Genomic DNA, 23,189 nt, shown 5'->3' on the forward strand with positions numbered 1-23,189 from the left:
GGAACAAAAGACCAGAAAGAGGAAAGAAGGAGAAAAAAAATAGGCAGGAGAGAAGGAACTGAAGAGTATTATGTACTGTAATTGTCGTTTTCCGCATGAGGTTGAAATTAAGTAGTATATCATAATATGCTGTAATCTTGTTTTCGGTATATATTGTCAGTAATTCAGAAATATTCAACATTTTGCTCAATATCCATCTAACTCTTATTTAAATATGTACCGTATTTTTCGCTTTGTAAGACGCTCCGGATTATAAGACGCACCCCAAATTTTGAGGAGAAAAATAGGAAAAAACTATTTTTTAATAAATTGGTGGGGCGTCTTATAATCCATGCGTCTTATTACTTACCAGGGGTTGTGGTTGTGGTGGATCAGGGTCCCAGGCTCGTTGCCGGAGGCAGGAGTGGAGCATTGCTGCAGGCTGGGATGAGGGGGTCTGCAGGGGGCTCCTGTGCTGCAGGGGGGCTCCTGTGCTGCAGCCTGGGATGAGGGGTCTGCAGGGGGCTCCTTTGCTGCAGGCTGGGATGAGGGGTCTGCAGGGGGCTCCTGTGCTGTAGGGCTGTCTCCGGTGCTGCGGGGGGCTCTGGCGACATTTTGTGAAAGACCAGAGCCCCCCGGCAGTTCTTCCATGCGTTCCAGTATGGCTAATTCCGGGAAAATGGCCGCCGGAATCTCGAGAGATATCTCAGCGCTGAAATCTCATCTCCCGAGATTCCGGCGGCCATTTTCCCGGAGTCAGTCATACTGGAACTAACTCCGGGAAAATGGCCGCCGGAATCTCGAGAGATGAGATCTCAGCGCTGAAATCTCATCTCCCGAGATTCCGGCGGCCATTTTCCCGGAATTAGTCATACTGGAACGCATGGAAGAACTGCCGGGGGGCTCTGGTCTTTCACAAAATGTCGCCAGAGCCCCCCGCAGCACCGGAGCCTTCAGCATCACCCGGGGCAGCAGCGGACAACCCCGGCAGTGGCGGCGGACGACAGCGGCGGCAGGCGGTAGCGGCGGCGGACACCCCCTCCTCCCAGCCTGTAATGGAAAGCGGTATATCCGCTTTGTTAGACGCACCCACATTTCCCCCCCAAATTTGGGGGAAATAAAGTGCGTCTTACAAAGCGGAAAATACGGTATATACTCGAGTATAAGCCGAGATTTTCAGCCCAAATTTTTGGGCTGAAAGTGCCCCTCTCGGTTTATACTCGAGTCACGGTCGGCGGGTGAGGGGGAGAGGGCGCTGAGGCATACTTACCTGCTTCCGGGGCTCCTGGCGCTGTCCCTGCAGTCCCACAGTCCCCGGGTGCCGCAGCTCTTCCCCTGTTCAGCGGTCACGTGGGACTGCTCATTAAAGTAATGAATATGGACTCCACTCCCATAGGGGTGGAGCCGCATATTCATTTATCTAATGAGCGGTAATGGTGACTGCTGATAGAGGAAGAGGCTGCAGCACCCGGAGACCAACTGTCCGGGGGAAGGAGCGGGACGCCGGGAGCAGGTAAGTATTTTATATTCACCTGTCCGCGTTCCACACACCGGGCGCCGCTCTGTCTTCGCGTCCTCTTGCACTGACTGTTCAGGTCAGAGGGCGCGATGACGCATATAGTGTGCGCGCCGCCCTCTGCCTGAACAGTCAGTGCGGAGAGACGCCGGGACGGGACGCCGAGGAGCTGCAAGCAAGAGAGGTGAGTATGGCATTTTTTTTTTATTGCAGCAGCAGCAATGGCACAGCTTTCTATGGTACATCTATGGGGCAATAATGAACGGTGCAGAGCACTATATGGCACAGCTATGGGGCAATAATGAACGGTGCAGAGCACTATATGGCACAGCTATGGGGCAATAATGAACGGTGCAGAGCACTATATGGCACAGCAATGGGGCAATAATGAACGGTGCAGAGCACTATATGGCACAGCTATGGGGCAATAATGAACGGTGCAGAGCACTATATGGCACAGCTATGGGGCAATAATGAACTGTGCAGAGCACTATATGGCACAGCTATGGGGCCATAATGAACGGTATGGAGCATCTATTTTTATTTTTGAAATTCACTGGTAGCTGCTGCATTTTCCACCCTAGGCTTATACTCGAGTCAATAAATTGTCCCAGTTTTTTGTAGCAAAATTAGGGGGGTCGGCTTATACTCGGGTCGGCTTATACTCGAGTATATACGGTAAGTAATGAACTATTTATGAGAAAAAACTGTATCAAATATCAACCAATAAGCCTAAACACATACAGTGATTGGGGAATAGCTGATTTTGGATTTTAGATATTGTTGCCTTTTATAGGAAATCACAAAAAAATACCTACTTTTTCTAAATGTAGCAAAGATTTCTCCATTGTTGCAATAAACATGTATTTAAGGAACAAATCGCCATTGTTATCATGTCAAATGTGAATGTTCAAATAGCCACAAAAGTATAAAAACTGAAATTGTCTACCACATTCCTGTTTAGATCTCTCTCAGGGCGTATTGTTGGAGGAGTGTGGTGGTTCTTTACCCTCATTATTATTTCATCTTACACGGCTAACTTGGCTGCCTTTTTAACGGTTGAGAGAATGGTGTCGCCGATAGAGAGTGCAGAAGACCTTGCCAAACAAACCGAGATTGCCTATGGAACGCTCGATGCAGGGTCAACAAAAGAGTTTTTCAAAGTAAGTAAGACTACATCGTCCTTGGCTGATGTTTCACCATTGGCAGCTTGCAATCTTACTCCCCCCTGTCCAAAAGTCAGATGAAATTAATGTCTGCCTTTATGAACAAGACAGATGATATTACAAATAAAGTGAATATTAAAGAGGTTGCCTGATACTAAAAATGTTATCCCTAATATTACATCATGATGACTACATAAGCAATGTCCTACTAGTGACATGGAACCCCCTGTCACTATTAATTCTGGTCACATAACAGCCTGCTCTCAGATATATCCCACAGTTACACACCTGTCCCAGGTAACTCAGGCTCCGCTTCCTTCCCCTGGGTTCGCTGCCCTCTGTCGTGCTCATCAATCATCTCATCTTCATAGGCCCATTTAAGGTCCACGATGATACACACTTTTGTCTGGAGTTTGAGACTCCAGAGTTCTGTGTTTGGTGTACTCCACCTTCTGTGCATATTGTACTTCAACTTACTTCCATCCCTGCTGGGTTCCCCTTCATCTGTCCTACTGCTCCTAAGTTTCCAGACTGTCCAAGTCCTCATGGTTCCACATGCCGTCCTACACAAATGCCCATAATCCATGTGCCCACCCGGACCTGAGGATTTGTGGATACACCTCACCAGGTGAGCCTAACACGCACTTCCAATGATGTTCCATTTGAATCACCCATCATGCTTTGCACTGAATGGTAAATGATCAATGACGTCATGTTTATTTCAGCTACAGTTGTACAGAGCATGACGCAATTGGCTGTTCTGACCCATCGATGCATGCTCAGTACAACGGTAGCTCAGACCAGCCCTTAAATGTGATGTCAGTGATGAAGTTCGATTTTCATGGAACGTCGCCGTAATTAGTATGAATCTAAGAGCAGGACCGGAACAATATCAGGTACATTTTTTACATAAATGTAAATTAGGAAAATACCTATATGGTCGCAATGGGATAATTTTCCATGTATCCAGCAATGGTGCCAAAAATTATGCCTCAAGCTGCAGGGCTGGAAATACTGTAACAATGTAAATGTAAAAAGGAAAAAAAATGGTTGAATGTGGAACAAAGAAAACAAATATATTTTCGTCCACTATGGGTTAACACTTGTCTAAAGTAATTTTTAAGATTGCCAAGCATACCGCGCATGTAAGGTTCTGAACAACAGCCAATTCTCAGGGAAGTCTTGCATCCATATTAGCGCTTCCTGCACAGTGGAGATAGCAAGTCACTGGCAGCTGAACACAGAGTGGGTGTGCTTCAAATACTGCCGCGTTCCCATATCCATACATTTAACAAATTAATGAAGGAGCTATTTGTTTATTTTGCTTCAGGCAAACGTGTATCATGTTTGTCATATGCATCACCCGTATTGATCTGGCCATAAGGGGTGTGTCTGTGTGTAAATGATTATCTATCATTCCTTGGGGATCTGAACAAAGCAACAAAAATAATTAAAAGAAAATAATATAACGCCTTGCTATTGACAGAATTGCTACTTAACGGCCACTCGGTGGGATTTTTGCCTCCTATTAATAAACTATGTCCACAGATTCGCTTCGGCTGTAGTTCATGTATCTATTTAAAAGAAATTGAAAAGGTTTAGAAAATTTGTTCTAAATAGAATTTTTTTCCAAATCCTTAATATCAATATAATTTTCTGTTCAGCTGCTCTACCCATTCCTGCTAGCCCCCTGCCTTATTGCCCTCCTCCTGGCTTACCCTTGTTACATGCAGCTGTCCTCAATTACATAACCTTAGATACAAATAGGTCACTGCCTCTAACAGAATCAGTATACAGCTCTGCTGCTCCCATCTGATTGGCCAAAAGGTTATAGCTCCACCCATTTTATTAACTTGCTCTTCATGGGCAGACTCTTACTCTTCCGCTTTGATCTTTCCTATATTTTTTGTGTGGACTGCTGTGTGCTGGCAGGATTTCTATCTTTACTGACATGAAATTACAAGTATTAAACGTTTTACATTATTATAAATATTTAATAAAGAGAACCTGTCATGTAAAAAAAATGCTATAACCTGCAGATATGGGGTTAATCTGCAGGTAATAGCAATCTAAAACCTTGCGATCACTGCAGTGCAAGCTTGACTTCCGGGAGGAAATTAAAGGGAACCTGTCACCTGAATTTGGTGGGACAGGTTTGCGGTCATATGGGCGGGGTTTTCGGGTGTTTGATTCACCCTTTCCTTACCTGCTGGCTGCATGCTGGCCGTAATATTGGGTTGAAGTTCATGCTGTGTCCTCCGAAGTACACGCCTGTGCAAGGCAATCTTGCCTTGTGCACGCGCAGTATGCTTTTCCCAACTGCGGGCAAAGCCGAAAAGTATTAGTGCGCATGCAGCCAGCAGGTAAGGAAAGGGTGAATCAAACACCCGAAAACCCTGCCCATATGACCGCAAACCTGTCCCACCAAATTCAGATGACAGGTTCCCTTTAAGTTTCTTCCTCCCGGCAGCCTCCAGTTTTCAGTCATAGAGTTGTGTGGCTTCAGTCTCCACTCAGTACCTAGGGAGTGACAGCTGTAACTACACCCTGACACTAACTGACAGCCAGTTTAACACTAATGGACTGATGAGTCGGCTGTCAGTCAGTGCCACGGCGTGGTTAGAGTCGCCTATATATGAATGGTAACTGAAGCCACGCGGCCTTGCCTCTGTGACTGAAAGCTGGAAGCTTCCGGGAGGAGTAAAGTTTAAGTGGTTAGCCACTACTAGGACAACTCCTTCTTGATCTAAATGTTTGATGCCGATAACATAAAAAATGCTTATACTCACTTTCTGTGCCGACGCCATTTCACAGGTGTCTTGCCTCGAATTCCTGGGGCTCTTGTGTGGCTATTAAGGTACGTGAGCCTGGCACCCAATCAGCGTTGGCATCACTGTCTCTGCCTTCGTACAAATCGAACATCAAGAGGAAGTGAAAGAGCATCCACAGCCCGGACTTCCTCTTCTTGTTCAATTTCTCTGAACATGGGGCTGATTGAGTGCCAGAATCACGTGCCATAACAACCTCACAAGAGCCCCCTTGATAGCGAGTGCTGACAACGATTGAACGGCACCGGCATGGAAGGGGAGTATAGCTTTTTTTATTTTATCGAGGTCAAGCATGGGGTATGAGAAGGGATTTTCCAAGTAGTGGAAAATGTCTTGAATTTCCTTTCAGCACTAGGCTTTAAGTTCCATAGCCACCTGGCTTCATAACGTTATTAACCTGCAGATTGACCCCATATCTGCAGGTTAACATTTGTGGACATGACAGGTTCACTTTAATGTTATTATGATTTTGCAAAGTTTTTAATTTTTAAAAAAATATGTGCAATGTTTTTGTTTGGCAGAGATCAAAAATAGCAGTTTACGAAAAGATGTGGACCTACATGAAATCAGCAGAGCCGTCAGTATTCACCAAAACAACAGCAGAAGGAGTGGCCCGTGTCCGGAAATCAAAGGGGAAATTCGCCTTCCTTTTGGAGTCCACAATGAATGAATACATCGAGCAGAGAAAACCCTGTGACACAATGAAAGTTGGAGGAAACTTGGATTCCAAGGGATACGGAGTGGCAACACCTAAGCATTCTCTATTAAGGTGGGTGGAATAGTATAACAATATATGATGTGTTGTTATAGTATTCCACCTTCCCTGATGTACCTGATATAGTTCTTTTCTTGTGTTGTGTGTGGACATGTTACTTCCCTCCATTCCATTGTATGTGCAGAGTACAGGTAACTCATTCCATCTTATCCAGAACTCCTTGTCAAGGCCATGTATAAAGCGGATTAATGTGACATTACGTCTAAAATCTTTAGTAGTAATTTTAATACATCCACATGACCACTGCAGCCAATCACTGGCCTCAGTGATCTTTTGCTGATCGTATAGGTATCACCGCTGAGGCCAGTGATTGGCTGCAGCAGTCATTTGGATGTACCATATGTGATTGCTAGAGCAAATTAATTAGAATATATCACGAATGTCTGTACTTGCCAACACTTACTTGTGATTCATGATGCTCGAATCATGGGCTGCATGAACCAGAGCCTGATTGTATGAGTGCAGGAAGGTTTATTTTTCAATGAACCGCTATGTCATATCAGAGAAAAAGACACCCATGGCTTATAACGAAACTTGACCGGTCATGCCCCCAGCCGACTCTGCCCAACGCTGCTGAGTGTGAATGATGGGTCTCTCCCTACATACACACAAGGGAGAGAATTGTTACTCACCTGGTGAAGGGCTGGGAAGAGCCAACTGGGGGCAAAGTTGGACAAGACCCGTCACCAGCTATGGTCAGCTATTCCCAGCGTCGCTGCAGATCTGGTCTCTGGTTATGGTCCCCAGCCGGATCTTTAAGCTATGTTTTCTCAGAAATACTCCTGCCAGGCTTTGATTTGAGCTTTGTGATTAAGACTATGTGCACATGTTGCGAATTTTGTGCGCAGCAGTTTCCCATGAGTGTACAGTACAATGTAAACCTATGGGAAACCGAAAACACTGTGCCCATGCTGCAGAAAAAAACGCGCAGAAACGCAGCGGTTTACATTCCGCCTCATGTTAATTCTTTGTGCGGATTCCGCAGCATTTTTACACCTGTTCCATAAAAGAAAACTGCAGGTGTAAAACCGCAGTGGAATCCGCACAAAATCCGCCGTAAATCCGCAGGTAAAACGCAGTGTCTTTTACCTGCGGATTTCTAAAATCCTCTGCGGAAAAATCCGCAGAGGTCCATTCTACGTGCGCGCATAGCCTTAGGCAGCATTCATCGCATGACAAGTTCCCTTTATGTCCTAAATTTCTGCATATTTGTAACTCACATGTCCATTCTTACTAAAACTACACAAAATGTCCTTTCCAGTGCAAAACTATATAATATCATTAACTTTTATGGATCATTTTGTGGGACAGTCCATCTACAAAAAAACAGATGTGTAAAAAAGCAATACTATGAGCAGTGCTCCTGGCTCAAAGGCAATATTTGGGTGTGAACCCCCAGGACGATTGACATTCAGGTAATGCCCAAACACAAACATATGTAGCAGGAGAAAAAACTGAGTGGCAGCACTCCAAGGTTGGTGGAAAACCAATATATTGTAATCTAAGCACACTGTTTCACCGACATACTCGAAAAGGCTAAGACGTAGCCAAAAAGTAGCACTTGGATTACATCGGACTGCTGCCTCTTGGTAATTCTACCTAGTAAAAACCAGACCACAGAGAGATATGCACTGTAGTGTAATGGAAACCTTATATATAGTCATGGCTGAAAGTATTGGCACCCTTGAAATTGTTCCTAGAAAATGAAGTAGTTTTCCCAGAAAATTATTTTTTTGTTTTGTACACATGTTTATTTCCATTGTGTGTATTTTAACAAAACAAAACAAAAAAAACTGAGAAAAAAAGGCAAATTGGACATAATTTACACAAAACTCCCAAAACGGACCGGGCAAAATTGTTGGCATCCTCAACTTAATATTTCCTTGCACACCCTTTTAAATAAATAACTGCAATCAATCACTTCCTATATCCATCAACAAGCTTCTTACACTTGTCAACTGGAATTTTGGACCACTCTTGTTTTGTAAACTGCTCCAGGGCTCTCATATTTGAAGGTTTCTTCTCCTAACAGCAATTTTAAGATCTCCCCATTGGTGTCCAATGGGATTTAGATCCGGACTTATTGCTGGCCACTTCAAAATGCTTTAATACTTTGTTTCCATCTGTTTCTGGAGGGTTCTTGAAGTATGTTTGGGGTCAAGACTCTTTCCCAGAAGGATTTTGGCTTGCGTACATTTTGGCAAACTGCACTCTAGCTTTTGTATGTCTTTTTCTCTGCCATCCATATCCAAGGAAATTAGCTCTGTAAAATTCTTCATTATGTTGTGCCCTGTGGAAAAAGGAATATCAAAATCTCTGGAGATGGATTTGTAACCTTAAGATTGTTAATGTTGTTCAACAATTTTTATTCTCAAGTCCTCAGACAGTTCTCTTCTCCTCTTTCTGTCCTTCATGCTTAGTGTGGCACACACAGACACACAATGCAAAGATTGAATCAACTTCTCCCCTTTTTATCTGGTTTCATGTGTGATTTTCATATTGCCCACACCTGTTACTTGTCACAGGTGAGTTTGAACGAACATCACATGGATGAAACAAAGTCGTTCACACACAATTTTGGAAAGGTGCAAACAATTTTGTCCGTCCCATTATGGGTATTTTGTGTGAAATTATGTCCAGTTTGTCGTTTTTTTCTCTGCTGTTCTGTGTTTGCAATCTTTTTTTGGAGAAATATTTCATTTTCTGGAATAATTTCAAGGTTACAATTTCGGCTATACTGTATGTAGAATTTTTGCTTTCGTGGCCTTTTTTCAGAGATTATGAATGATAACACCAAAACTTTTTCTCCACTCATGGTTAGTGGTTGGGTGAAGCCATTTATTGTCAAACTACTGAGTTTTCTCTTCTTAAATCATAATGACAACCCAAAACATCCAAATGTCCCTGATCAAAAGTTCACATACCCCATTTCTTAATGTTGAGTATTGCCCCTCTAAGATCAATGACAGCTTGAAGTCTTTTGTGGTAGTTGTGGATGAGGTTCTTTATTTTCTCAGATGGTAAGGCAGCCCACTCTTTTTGGCAAAAAGCCTCCAGTTCCTGTAAATTCCTGGGTTGTCTAGCATGAACTGCACGCCTTAGATCTGCCCAGAGTGGCTCAATTATATTGAGGTCAGGAGACTGAGATGGCCACTTCAGAACCTTCACTTTGTTCTGCTGTAGCCAATGACAGGTCGACTTGGCCTTGTGTTTGGGATCATTGTCATGTTGGAACGTCCAATTATGTCCCATGCGCAGCTTCCGGGCTGATGAGTGCAAATTTGCCTCCAGTATTTGCTGATAACGTGCTGCATTAATTTTTCCTTCAACTTTGATCAAGTTTCCTGTGCCTTTGTAGCCCACACATCCCAAATTATTAGCGATCCACCTCCGTGCTTTACAGTAGGAATGGTGTTCCTTTCATCATAGGCCTTGTTGACCTCTCTCCAAATGTAACACTTATGGTTGTGGCCAAAAAGTTCAATTATGGTCTCATCACTCCAAATTACCTTGTTCCAGAAGTTTTGAGGCTTGTCTCAATGCTATTTTGTCTATTGTAGGCAAGATACTTTGTGGCATTTGCGCAATAATGGCTTTCTTCTGGCGACTCAACCATTTTTCTTCAAGTGCCTCCTTATTGTGCATCTTGAAACAACCACACCGCTAGTTTTCATAGAGTCCTGTATTTCACCTGATGCTATTTTGGGGTTTTTCTTTGCATCCCGAACAATTTTCATGGCAGTAGTGGATGACATTTTTGTTGGTCTACCTGACCGTGGTTTTGTTTTTACAGAGCCCCTGATTTTCCATTTGTTAACCACAATTTGAACTCTGCTGACTGGCATTATCAATTCCTTGGATTTTTTTTGTATCCCTTTCCTTTTTTATACATTTCAACTACCTTTTCCCACAGCTCTGTTGACAATTCTTTTGCTTTCCCCAAGACTCACAATCCAGAAACGAACAGTAGCCGGATGAAAGATGCAAGAGTTTGTCGGGATCCTAGAAACTTACTTAGCTTTTATGCACACACACTGATTACAAGCAAGCAGGTCACAAATGAGGATGTTACCTTTAGTAGCCATTAGTGATGAGCGAGTGTGCTCGTTACTCGAGTTTTCTGAGCATGCTCGGGTGTTATCTGAGTATCTTGGGCGTGCTTGTAGATTATGTTTGTGTCCTCACAGCTGCATGATTGTGGATGGTAGACAACCTGAACACATGCAGGGATTGCTTGTTTGTTGGGGAATCCCCACATTTATTCAGGCTGTCTAGCAGTCGCAAATCATGCAGCTGCGAGGACTCAAACATAATCTACGAGTACACCCAAGGGACTTGGAGAACACCCGAGCATGCTCGGAAAACTCAAGTAAAGAGCACACTCGCTCATCACTAGTAGCCATTCAAACCCATATGTGTCAACTTCTGTGCATGTTATCAGCCCTAAATCACCAGTTTATGTGAACTTTTGATCCGGGCCATTCGGATGTTTTGGGTTGTCATTATGATTAAAAAGAGAAAACACAGTAGTTTGACAATTACTGGCTTCACCCAACCACTAGTCATGAGTGGAGAAAAAGTTTTGGTGTTATCATTCATACTCTCTGAAAAAAGACCAAGAAAGCATAAATTATGCCGGGGTATATAAACTCTTAAGCACAACTATATATATATATATATGTATATATGTATGTATCGGTATGTATATTTATATATATATGTTTAGTCAGCTCTCTCCAATATCTTCTCCTCTTTGTGGCAATTCAACATTTACTGGCAAATGGAGGTCAATAGAGCCCAATCCAAGGGGTGAGTGCCAATCTGTCAGAATTGTATGTCTTTTTAAATGAACTGTTCAAAACAACTGTGAGGTCACTTCTTCAAAACTATGATCGGTAATGCGCATATTGTGCAGTGCCATGCGAAAGTATTCGGCCCCCTTGAACTTTCCAACCTTTTCCCACATATCATGCTTCAAACATAAAGATATCAAATGTAAATTTTTGGTGAAGAATCAACAACTGTTAGGGACTGGCGGAACGCACCAAGAATCAGATGTTATGGTATTAGGTGCGTTCGCAGTCCGAGGTCCACCGTGCAGGTAAAAGACCCTGCTGCTAGTAAGACGGACTATATGGCGGTACTAAGTATACACACATGGGTTAACTTCACCCTGCGTGAAGGAAGCGATCCTGTTGCGTCACAGGACCGCAGTACCGCACATAAAGCGCGAGCAAGAAGTCAGCGGACTCAACCCTTACACAGGATTGAAGTCCGATTAGACACTTGCTGGCACAACACCGCAACTGGGTGTGTCAGAGGAACATAAATAATAATATTAAGGCACAAGAGTGCGTGCGGTGCCGCACTGATGGACGCCACTAACCACCCAGGCTTGGGTCAGGAAAGCGCAGAGCAAGCGCACAGCGCCGTACTGGCGGACACAGCAACTGGTAGCTGTAATGTGTGTTTCGTGCTGTTGGATAAGTCGGGCGCTAGATAGCAAACATACACCTTCCGCGAACAGACATTCAATAGGGAGGGTTATTTAAAGAGCGACTTTCACTCACAACACACACACATATTTACAAGACAATACTAGCGCATGGCCGTGCGGTCATGCGCAGTTTATATAGCTGCAGCACAGGAAACAGCTACAGAAGTTTTGCCCTTTCAGGACCTGCCAAAAGGACCAATGGGATGTGCTGCAGTCCCTGAGCATGTGACCCTCGATCTCCAACGGGAGATCCTGCCCTGGGCATGCACAGACAGAGAAAAGCAGGACTTAGATCCAGAAACGTCCACTCGCCGCTGCCCAGCACTGGCTTCAATGGCTGAAGCAGGAAAAGCAGCAGTAACTCTTCGCACAGAGTCAGACTGAGCGAGACGCTGGGATCGACGTCCCTGCTGAGCAGACTCCACTGCGGCTGGAGAAGAATGGGAGACCGCAGCGGAGACGGATCGAGATTCCCCCTGTGCAGCAGAGGAAACTCGACTCCTAACATGCCCCCCCTCCTTGGGCCTCGCTACGAAGGCAGCAATGAGCTGCAGGGCCCGAATTTGCTAAACAGGCTCCCAGGACCTGTCCTCGGGGCCATAACCCTTCCAGTCCACCAAATAAAATTTTTTGCCACGTACCACCTTGAACCCCAAAATAGCGTTCACCTCATAATCGTCCGTAGACGAACCCGATGTCCCAGCAGATGACTCGGAAAACCGGGACATATACACGGGTTTCAAGAGGGACACATGAAAGGTGTCGGTGATACCCAGGCGTGGCAGAAGGGCCAAACAATAGACCACAGGATTAACCTGCTCGATGACCTTGAATGGGCCCAAGTAGCGAGGAGCAAATTTAGTGGACTCAACTCGCAGCCTGATGTTACGGGCGGAGAGCCACACTAAATCGCCAGGAGCAAAGGTCGGGGCAGGGTGCCGATGTGCATCGGCGGAGGACCTCATTCTCTCCTTCGAGGCCCGAATGGCATCCTGAGTGCGGTCCCAAATGTCCCGTGCCTCCACTGCCCAGTCTGCCACCCTGGAGTCAGCAGAGGACACGGGCATAGGCACAGGAACCCGCGGATGCTGGCCGTAATTAAGGAGGAAAGGAGTCTGACCGGTGGAGTCGGCTACAGCGTCATTAAGGGCGAACTCTGCCCATGGTAATAAAGATGCCCAGTCATCCTACCTGGCAGAAACAAAATGTCGTAGATATGTGACCAGAGTCTGATTGGCCCTCTCTACCAACCCATTCGTCTCGGGATGATATGCGGAAGAGAGATTTAACTCAATGCTGAGAAGACAACAAAGCTCTCTCCAGAACCGAGACGCAAACTGGGGACCCCGGTCACTGACAATTTTGTCTGGCATGCCGTGTAGGCGGAAGATGTGTCTTATGAACAACGCTGCCAAGGCCCGTGCAGAAGGTAACCGTGGGAGCGGCACCAAATGCACCATTTTCGAGAAATGATCGGTAATAACCCAAATGATGGCCGCGAGACTTGGGCAAACCCACTACAAAGTCCATCCCGACCATCTCCCAGGGCCTGTCTGCCACCGGCAAGGGATAGAGTAACCCAGACAGCCGTTGTCGAGGAGACTTATTTTTGGCGCATGAGACACATGCCAGAACGTAATCTCTGACATCTCGGAGCATATGCGGCCACCAGTACGTCCTCGCCAGCAGCTCAGATGTCCTTTTGGTCCCAAAGTGTCCACCCACCCTGGAGGAATGAGCCCAAGAGAGAACCTCCGGTCGCAAAATTTATGGGCACAAAAGTCTTGCCCGGAGGCACAGACTCAAGCGACACCGGAGCCACGGTTCTCAAGCTCTCAGAAGGAACAATAAGCCAAGGCTCTCCTTTCACACTCCTCAGATGACACAACAGAGCGAGAAAGAGCATCAGCTCGAATATTCTTCTCCCCAGCGAGATAATGGAGGGTGAAGTGGAATCGGGAGAAGAATAAGGACCATCTGGCCTGGGGAGAATTTAGCCGCTGGGCTGTTTGCAAATAGAGCAAATTTTTGTGGTCTGTAAAAACTTGAAAGGGAAAACGAGCCCCCTCCAAGAGATGTCTCCACTCTGAGAAAGCCAATTTCATCGCTAGCAACTCCCTGTCCCCGATGGAATAATTCCTCTTCGCTGGTGTGAAGGTCTTGGAGAAGAAGAAGCACGGATGCTTCCGACCTTGAGCATCCTTATGGAAGAGGACTGCTCCAGCACCAACAGAAGAGGCATCCACCTCCATTCTAAACGGCTTATCGACATCGGGACGATGTAGGATGGGAGCGCTAGCAAAATGAGACTTAGTAGAAGAAAAGGCCTTGGAGACCTCTTCAGACCACACTTTGGGATTTGCTCCCTTCTTGGTGAGGGCTACCAAGGGAGCTACCAAAGTTGAGAAATGGGGAATGAACTGGCGGTAATAATTAATGAACCCCATAAAGCGCTGCACCGCTTTAAGTAAATGGGGTTCTTGCCAGTCCATCACAGCCTGTAGTTTGGCAGGATCCATAGCCAATCCCTGGGCAGAGATGATATAGCCCAGGAAAGGTAAAGACTCCTGCTCAAACACACACTTCTCCAACTTTGCGTAAAGAGAGTTTGCCCATAAGAGGTCGAAGACTCTGCCAACATCTCTCCGGTGGGAGTCAATATCTGGAGAGAAGATGAGAATATCATCCAGATAGACTACGACCGAGGTGGAAAGCATATCCCGGAAGATGTCGTTGACAAAGTCTTGGAAAACGGCTGGGGCATTACAGAGCCCGAAGGGCATCACCAGATACTCATAGTGCCCATCTCTGGTGTTAAACGCCGTCTTCCATTCGTCCCCCTCACGGATGCGAATCAGGTTATAAGCTCCCCGCAGGTCTAATTTGGTAAATACCTTAGCTCCCTGTAGCCTATCAAAAAGCTCAGAAATCAGGGGCAGCGGGTACTTATTCTTAACGGTGATGGCGTTAAGACCCCTGTAGTCTATGCAAGGACGCAACTCTCCATTCTTCTTCTGTATGAAGAAGAACCCTGCCCCTGCTGGTGACACTGACTTCCTAATAAACCCTCTTGCCAAATTCTCCTGGATGTACTGGGACATAGCCTCCGTTTCCGGGAGAGAGAGGGGATAGACACGTCCCCGAGGAGGTTCTGCTCCAGGCAAGAGATCTATAGGACAGTCATAGGGACGGTGAGGCGGAAGGGTCTCCGCGGCCTTTTTGGAGAAGACGTCTGCATAAGACCAATAGTATTTGGGGAGAGTAGAGAGATCTGCGGGCATCTCAGTGGTGGAAACCTGAACGCACTCTTTCACACATCTGCCCTTACAGGATTCACTCCAACCCAATATCCTCCCAGAGGTCCACTCAATATGTGGGGAGTGGAAACGGAGCCAGGGTATTCCCAGCAGAATCTCATCCATTCCCTCGGGAAGGACAAGAAGGGAAATAATCTCCTGGTGGGATGGGGACATGGCTAACGTGAAAGGGACAGTCTGATGTGTGATCTGTAGCGGAAGTGTCGACCCATTCACCACTCTAACGGTTACTGGTTTGGCAAGCATAACCAGAGGTACTGCGTGGCGCAGAGCAAAAGCAGAAGACATAAAATTTCCTTCTGCTCCTGAATCCACACAAAGCTCTACTGTAAGAGTGGATGTGCCTAACAGGATTGTCCCTTTAAAGGACAATTTGGAGGAAAATGCCGCTGTGTCCAGTGAACCTCCTCCAATGGTCACTAGACGCGATCGTTTTCCCGACCGCCGTGGACATTTATTAGCGTAATGTCCCGGTTGCTGGCAATTTTTACACACCACAGGTACTCGAGCGGCCTGAGACCTAGGTCCCGCTCGAGAAACATCCATGGCCTCATGGCAGTCAGACGCCATAACAGGAGATTCTAGAGGTTTGGCAAAGGTGGGAGCCAGCCGAAACCTCTGCCTACACTGGGTCCGCTCCAACCTCCGCTCGTTAAAACGGAGATCGATGCGGGTAGCTATAGTAATAAGCTCCTCCAGTGTGGCGGGAATCTCCCTGGTGGCCAAGGCGTCCTTTACATGATCTGCCAGTCCTTTCCAGAACACCGGAATAAGGACTTTATCCGGCCATTCCAGCTCAGAAGCTAGAGTCCGGAATAGGATGGCGAACTGGCTGACCATGGACGAAGCCTGAGTAATTGCCAACAATTGGAGCGCGGTATCGTGGGTGACACGGGGTCCCAAAAAGACCTGCCTCAGAGCGTCCAGGAAGATAGGAGCACTCTGTACCACACGATCACCACGTTCCCAAAGCGGCGTTGCCCACTCCAACGCCCTGCCCGACAAAAGAGACAAGATGAATCCCACCCTCGCCCGTTCCGTAGGAAAACGTGCAGCCAGCAGCTCGAGATGTATGGAGCACTGGCTCACGAATCCCCGACATAGCTTACTGTCACCAGCAAACTTGTCTGGAAGCGGGAGATGGGATAAGGTCGGAGCAGGGATGGCAGTGGACAAACTGGCTGCAACTGCACTTGCAGCCTGAACAGCGACAGCAGTAACGTCCACAGCTGAGGTTGCACGCTCTAGAGCCGCCAACCTACACTCCAGCTGTTGGATGTACCGCTGTGAACGCTGATCATCCGTCATTACTAGCCAGACCTTGGCGCTAGTATTCTGTTAGGGACTGGCGGAACGCACCAAGAATCAGATGTTATGGTATTAGGTGCGTTCGCAGTCCGAGGTCCACCGTGCAGGTAAAAGACCCTGCTGCTAGTAAGACGGACTATATGGCGGTACTAAGTATACACACATGGGTTAACTTCACCCTGCGTGAAGGAAGCGATCCTGTTGCGTCACAGGACCGCAGTACCGCACATAAAGCGCGAGCAAGAAGTCAGCGGACTCAACCCCTACACAGGATTGAAGTCAGATTAGACACTTGCTGGCACAACACCGCAACTGGGTGTGTCAGAGGAACATAAATAATAATATTAAGGCACAAGACTGCGTGCGGTGCCGCATTGACGGACGCCACTAACCACCCAGGCTTGGGTCAGGAAAGCGCAGAGCAAGCGCACAGCGCCGTACTGGCGGACACAGCAACTGGTAGCTGTAATGTGTGTTTCGTGCTGTTGGATAAGTCGGGCGCTAGATAGCAAACATACACCTTCCGCGAACAGACATTCAATAGGGAGGGTTATTTAAAGAGCGACTTTCACTCACAACACACACACATATTTACAAGACAATACTAGCGCATGGCCGTGCGGTCATGCGCAGTTTATATAGCTGCAGCACAGGAAACAGCTACAGAAGTTTTGCCCTTTCAGGACCTGCCAAAAGGACCAATGGGATGTGCTGCAGTCCCTGAGCATGTGACCCTCGATCTCCAACGGGAGATCCTGCCCTAGGCATGCTCAGACAGAGAAAAGCAGGACTTAGATCCAGAAACGTCCACTCGCCGCTGCCCAGCACTGGCTTCAATGGCAGAAGCAGGAAAAGCAGCAGTAACTCTTCGCACAGAGTCCGACTGAGCGAGACGCTGGGATCGACGTCCCTGCCGAGCAGACTCCACTGCGGCTGGAGAAGAATGGGAGACCGCAGTGGAGACGGATCGAGATTCCCCCTGTGCAGCAGAGGAAACTCGACTCCTAACAACAACAAGTGGAACACAGTTGTGAAGTTGAACGAAATTTATTGGTTATTTTAAATTTTTGTGGAGATTCAAAAACTGAAAAGTGGGGCGTGCAATATTATTTGGCCCCTTTAACTTAATACTTTGTTGCGCCACCTTTTGCTGCGATTGCAGCTGCCAGTCGCTTGGGGTATGTCTCTATCAGTTTTGTACATCGAGAGACTGAAATTCTTGCCCATTCTTCCTTGGCAAACAGCTCGAGCTCAGTGAGGTTTGATGGAGATCGTTTGTGAACAGCAGTTTTCAGCCATTTCCACATATTCTCGATTGGATTGAGGTCTGGACTTTGACTTTGCCATTCTAACACCTGGATACGTTTATTTGTAAACCATTCCATTGTAGATTTTGCTTTATGTTTGGGATCATTGTCTTGTTGGAAGACAAATCTCCATCCCAGTCTCACGTCTTTTACAGATTCCAACAGGTTTTCTTCAAGAATGGTCCTGTATTTGGCTCCATCCATCTTCCCATCAATTTTAACCATCTTCCCTGTCCCTGCTGAAGAAAAGCACACCCAAACCATGATGCTGCTACCACCATGTTTGACAGTGGGGATGGTGTGTTCAGGGTGATGAGCTGTGTTGCCTTTATGCCAAACATATCGCTTGGCATTGTTGCCAAAACGTTCGATTTTGGTTTCATCTGACCAGAGCACCTTCTTCCACATGTGTGGTGTGTCTCCCAGGTGGCTTGTTGCAAACTGTAAATGACACTTTTTATGGATATCTTTCAGAAATGGCTTTCTTCTTGCCACTCTTCCATAAAGGCCAGATTTGTGCAGTGTACGACTGATTGTTGTCCTATGGACAGACTGTCCCACCTCAGCTGTAGATCTCTGCAGTTCATCCAGAGCCTCTTGGCTGCATCTCTGATCAGTCTTCTCCTTGTTTGAGATGAAAGTTTAGAGGGACAGCCGGGTCTTGGTAGATTTGCAGTGGTATGATGCTCCTTCCATTTCAATATGATTGCTTGCACAGTGCTCCTTGGGATGTTTAAAGTTTTGAAAATCATTTTGTATCCAAATCTGGCTTTAAACTTCTCCACAACAGTATCATGGACCTGCCTGTCATGTTCCTTGGTCTTCATGATGCTCTCTGTGCTTCAAACAGAACCCTGAGACTATCACAGAGCAGGTGGATTTATGCGGAGACTTGATTGCACACAGGTAGATTATATTTATCATCATTAGGCATTTAGGACAACATTGGATCATTCAGAGATCCACAATGAACTTCTGGAGTGAGTTTGCTGCATTGAAAGTAAAAGGGCCAAATAATATTGCACGCCCCACTTTTCAGTTTTTGAATTTCCAAAAAAACGTAAAATAACCAATAAATTTCGTTCAACTTCACAATTGTGTTCCACTTGTTGTTGATTCTTCACCAAAAACTTACATATGGTATCTTTATGTTTGAAGCATGATATGTGGGAAAAGGTTGAAAATTTCAAGAGGGCCGAATACTTTCGCAAGGCACTGTATATAGTTCAAGTTTCATGCAGTTTTATCAAAACTCTCAAAGTAATATTGAGTGCATTAAAGGAGTCTGTCAATCCTGAAATGCAAATTAAACAGTTATATTGGAGACTTAACCCCCTATAAAAAATCATATAAGCGGTATATATTTCATTGCTGTAATTATTTTAAAACTTGTTTTATTACATATGCAAGTGAGGTGCACACTTGGTGTGGCCAAGAGCTCATCGCAACTATACACCCCCTCAATTTTGCATATTGAATAGATCCCCTGATTCTGATTTACAGCGTTCGCTTCGCTAGGCTCCCCTTTTATCATTCCCCCTCTGAAGCTGCTCACTACACTTTTGTCTGTATCAGGGTAGCAAGCTGCGACCATTGTCAGGAGGCAATGATGAAAGGAGGGCCTGCCCCCACACTGTTTCTATGCTGCTGACTCGTTTATTGTCAGTATGCACACACAGCATGGTGCTTAGGGTTCAAGCAGCACTCACTGTGGCCAAACTAAAGGTACCTTCACACTTAACGATTTCGTTAACGATATCGTTGCAACGTCACGCTTTTTGTGACGTAGCAACGACCCCGCTAACGATCTCGTTATGTTTGACAGCGACCAACGATCAGGCCCCTGCTGGGAGATCGTTGGTCGCTGGGGAATGATCAGGACTTTTTTTTTGGTCGCTGATCACCCGCTGTCATCGCTGGATCGGCGTGTGTGACGCCGATCCAGCGATGTGTTCACTTGTAACCAGGGTAAATATCGGGTTACTAAGCACAGGGCCGCGCTTAGTAACCCGATATTTACCCTGGTTACCATTGTAAAAATAAAAAAAAAACACTACATACTCACATTCCGATGTCTGTCACGTCCCCCGCCGTCAGCTTCCCTGCACTGACTGTCAACGCCAGCCGTAAAGCAGAGCACAGCAGTGACGTCACCGCTGTGCTCTGCTTTACGGCCGGCGCTGACACAGTCAGTGCGGGAAGCTGACGCGGGGGACGTGACGTTACTTTTACAATGGTAACCAGGGTAAATATCGGGTTACTAAGCGCGGCCCTGCACTTAGTAACCCGATGTTTACCCTTGTTACCCGGGGACTTCGGCATCGTTGATGACAGTTTTAACGATGCCAAAGTCATTCCCCTGATCGTTGGTCGCTGGAGAGAGCTGTCTGTGTGACAGCTCCCCAGCGACCACACAACGACTTACCAACGATCACGGCCAGGTCGTATCGCTGGTCGTGATCATTGCTAAGTCGTTTAGTGTAACGGTACCTTAAGGTCAGGGGAACTGCCAGGAAGCAAATAGAAGGGGTGTAAAACTGTGCTATTGACAATGTAAAGGGTGCACCAATGCCCCCTCATTTACACATAGAAAAATAGTTCTAAAAGAAATTACAGCAAGGAAATGTATGATTCTCTATTATTTATGTTAAGGCTAGTTTAATTTGCATTTTGGGTGTGACAGACTCCCTTTAAGTACCGTATTCAGCAATGTACAGTGGGGGAAATAATTATTTGATCTCTTACTGAATTTATAAGTTTGCCCACTGACAAAGAAATGAACAGTATATAATTTTAAGGGTAGGTTAATTTTAATAATGAAAGATAGAATATCAAAAATAAAATCCAGAAAAATCACATTGTATGATTTATATAAATTGATTTGCATTTTGCAGTGAGAAATAAGTATTCGATCCCTCTGGCAAATAAGACTTAATACTTGGTGGCAAAACCCTTCTTGGCAAGCACAGCGTTTTTTGTAGTTGTTGATGAGGTTTGCGCACATGTCAGGAGGAATTTTGGTCCACTCCTCTTTGCAGATCATCTCTAAATCATTAAAAGGAACCTGTCACCCCTCTTGCCCCCCAGGCGTTTGTAACTAAAAGAGCCACCCTGTGCAGCAGTAATGCTGCATTCTGACAAGGTGGCTCTTTTAGTTCTTGGTGCTGTAACTGCAGAAATAATCGATTTTGCAAGTTGTTCAAAATTCCTTGAAACAGTCCCGGGGGCAGTTCTTTCCCCCCCTAATGCAGACACAGCACCGCCGTCACTCATGCCCTCTTGGCGCCTGGTGCCTCCTCCTCAGCATTGTTTTCATCTGTCCCGGCGCCCGCGCTGTTATCTTATGCCTTGGGCATGCGCAGTTAGCGCTACCCGTCTTCAGACATTATTTGATGTCTTGCTGACCTGTGCGTCCGCGCTGCCTGAGATCCCGCCCCACAGTGTGAATAAAAATCAGAAGACACTGTGGGGCAGGATCTCGGGCAGCGCGGCCGCACAGGCGCAGTCAGCAAGACATCAAATGATGTCAGAAGACGGGACGCGCTAACTGCGCATGCTTAAGGCATAAGATAGCAGCGCAGGCTCCGGGACAGTTGAAAACAACGCTGAAGAGGCGGCGCCAGGCACCAAGAGGGCATGCTGCGTTTGCATTAGGGGGGAAAGAACTGCCCCGAGACTGTTTCAAGGTATTTTGGACAAATTGCAAAATCGATTCTTTCTGCAGTTACAGCACCAAGAACTAAAAGAGCCACCTTGTCAGAATGCAGCATTAGTGCTGCACAAGGTGGCTCTTTTTGTTACAAATGCCTGGGGGGGTGACAGGTTCCCTTTAAGTCTTTGAGGCTGTCGCTTGGCAACTCGGAGCTTCAACTCCCTCCATAAGTTTTCTATGGGATTAAGGTTTGGAGACTGGCTAGGCCATTCCATGACCTTAATGTGTTTCTTTTTCAGCTACTCCTTTGTTGCCTTGGCTGTATGTTTTGGGTTATTGTCTTGCTGGAAGACCCAGCCATGACACATTTTTAATGTCCTGGCGGAGGGAAGGAGGTTGTCATTTTACAGTGCATGGCTCTATCCATTCTCCCATTGATGCGGTGGAGTAGTCCTGTGCCCTTAGCAGAGAAACACCCCCAAAACATAATGTTCCACCTCCATGCTTGACAGTGGGGATAATGTTCTTGGCCCACAGGCAGCATTTCTCTTCCTCCAAACACGGCGAGTTGAGTTAGTGCCAAAGACCTCAATTTTTGTCTCATCTGACCACAGCACCTTCTCCCAATCACTCACAGAGTCATCCAGGTGATCATTAGCAAACATCAGACGGGCCTGCACATGTGCCTTCTTGAGCACGGAGACCTTGCGGCAACTGCAGGATTTTAAACCTTTATGGCGTAATGTGTTAGCAATGGTTTTCTTGGTGACTGTGGTCCCAGCTGCCTTGCGATTATTAACAAGTTCCCCCCGTGTAGTTTTAGGCTGATCTCTCACCTTCCTCATGATCAAGGATACCCCACGAGGTGAGATTTTGCATGGTGCCCCACATCGATGTCGATTCACAGTCATTTTGTATTTCTTCCATTTTCTTACTGTTGCACCAGCAGTTGTCTCCTTCTCATCCAGCATCTTACTTATGGCTTTGTAGCCCATTCCAGCTTTTTGCATGTCTATGCTCTTGTCCCTGACATCCTTATAAAGCTATTTGGTCTTGCCCGTGTTGTACAGGTTAGAGTCTGACTGAGTTATTGAGTCTGTGGACAGGAGTCTTTCATAAAGGTGACTATGTAAGACATCTGTCTTCAATGCAGGTAATGAGTTGATTAGGATCGTCTAACTGGTCTTTAGGAGCCAGAACTCTTAATGGTTGGTTGGGGATAAAATACTTATTTCTCACTGAAAAATGCAAATAGATTTATATAATTTATACAATGTGATTTTCTGGATTTTAGTTTTGATAGTCTCGCTTTCAATGTTAAAATTAACCTACCTTTAAAATTTTATACTGTTCATGTCTTTGTAACTTATAAAAACAGCAAGGGATCAAATACTTATTTCCTCACTCTATATACAGTATGAGTTCTCTATAAACAGTCCACACACAGCCCTCTAGCACAAAGCCTCCCTATGCACAGTATGAGCTCTCAAATAGCTCCTTATATAGAGTATGAGCCTTCACATAGCACCTATATCTAGTATGAGCCCCCACATGGCCCCTCTATATTCAGTATAAGCCCCCACATACCCCCCATATACAATACGAGTCCCCACATAGCCCTGATATATACGGTTATGAGCTCCTACATACCCTACATGCAATATAAGCCCCTCTATATAAAGAGCCCTCCTATAGAAAGACACATCCCACATTCACAAAAATTAAAAAAACATGTTCACCTTGCTTCAGTGCACCCAGTAGATGCAATGTAGTGATGTTGTTGTGCATGCTGTCTCAGTTGCACACGCTGAGTGGTGGAAGAAGGAGTCGGCGGCTTCCTCCAC

The 23,189-nt window shown here is 46.0% G+C and overlaps 1 protein-coding gene across 4 annotated transcripts in view; it reads left to right on the forward strand.

Moving 5' to 3' along the window:
• The window catches only part of GRIA4 (glutamate ionotropic receptor AMPA type subunit 4), a 491,449-nt gene that overhangs the window by 435,029 nt on the left and 33,231 nt on the right, over window positions 1-23,189 (forward strand). For all 4 annotated transcript variants that reach the window (XM_069759215.1, XM_069759217.1, XM_069759214.1 and 1 more), the window contains exons 12-13: window positions 2,460-2,658; window positions 6,011-6,258. In XM_069759215.1, coding sequence (XP_069615316.1) covers window positions 2,460-2,658; window positions 6,011-6,258 — 447 coding nt within the window. The remainder of the gene's footprint in view (window positions 1-2,459; window positions 2,659-6,010; window positions 6,259-23,189) is intronic.

Source organism: Ranitomeya imitator, chromosome 3 (genome assembly GCF_032444005.1).
Source record: "Ranitomeya imitator isolate aRanImi1 chromosome 3, aRanImi1.pri, whole genome shotgun sequence".
NCBI lineage: Eukaryota > Metazoa > Chordata > Amphibia > Anura > Dendrobatidae > Ranitomeya > Ranitomeya imitator.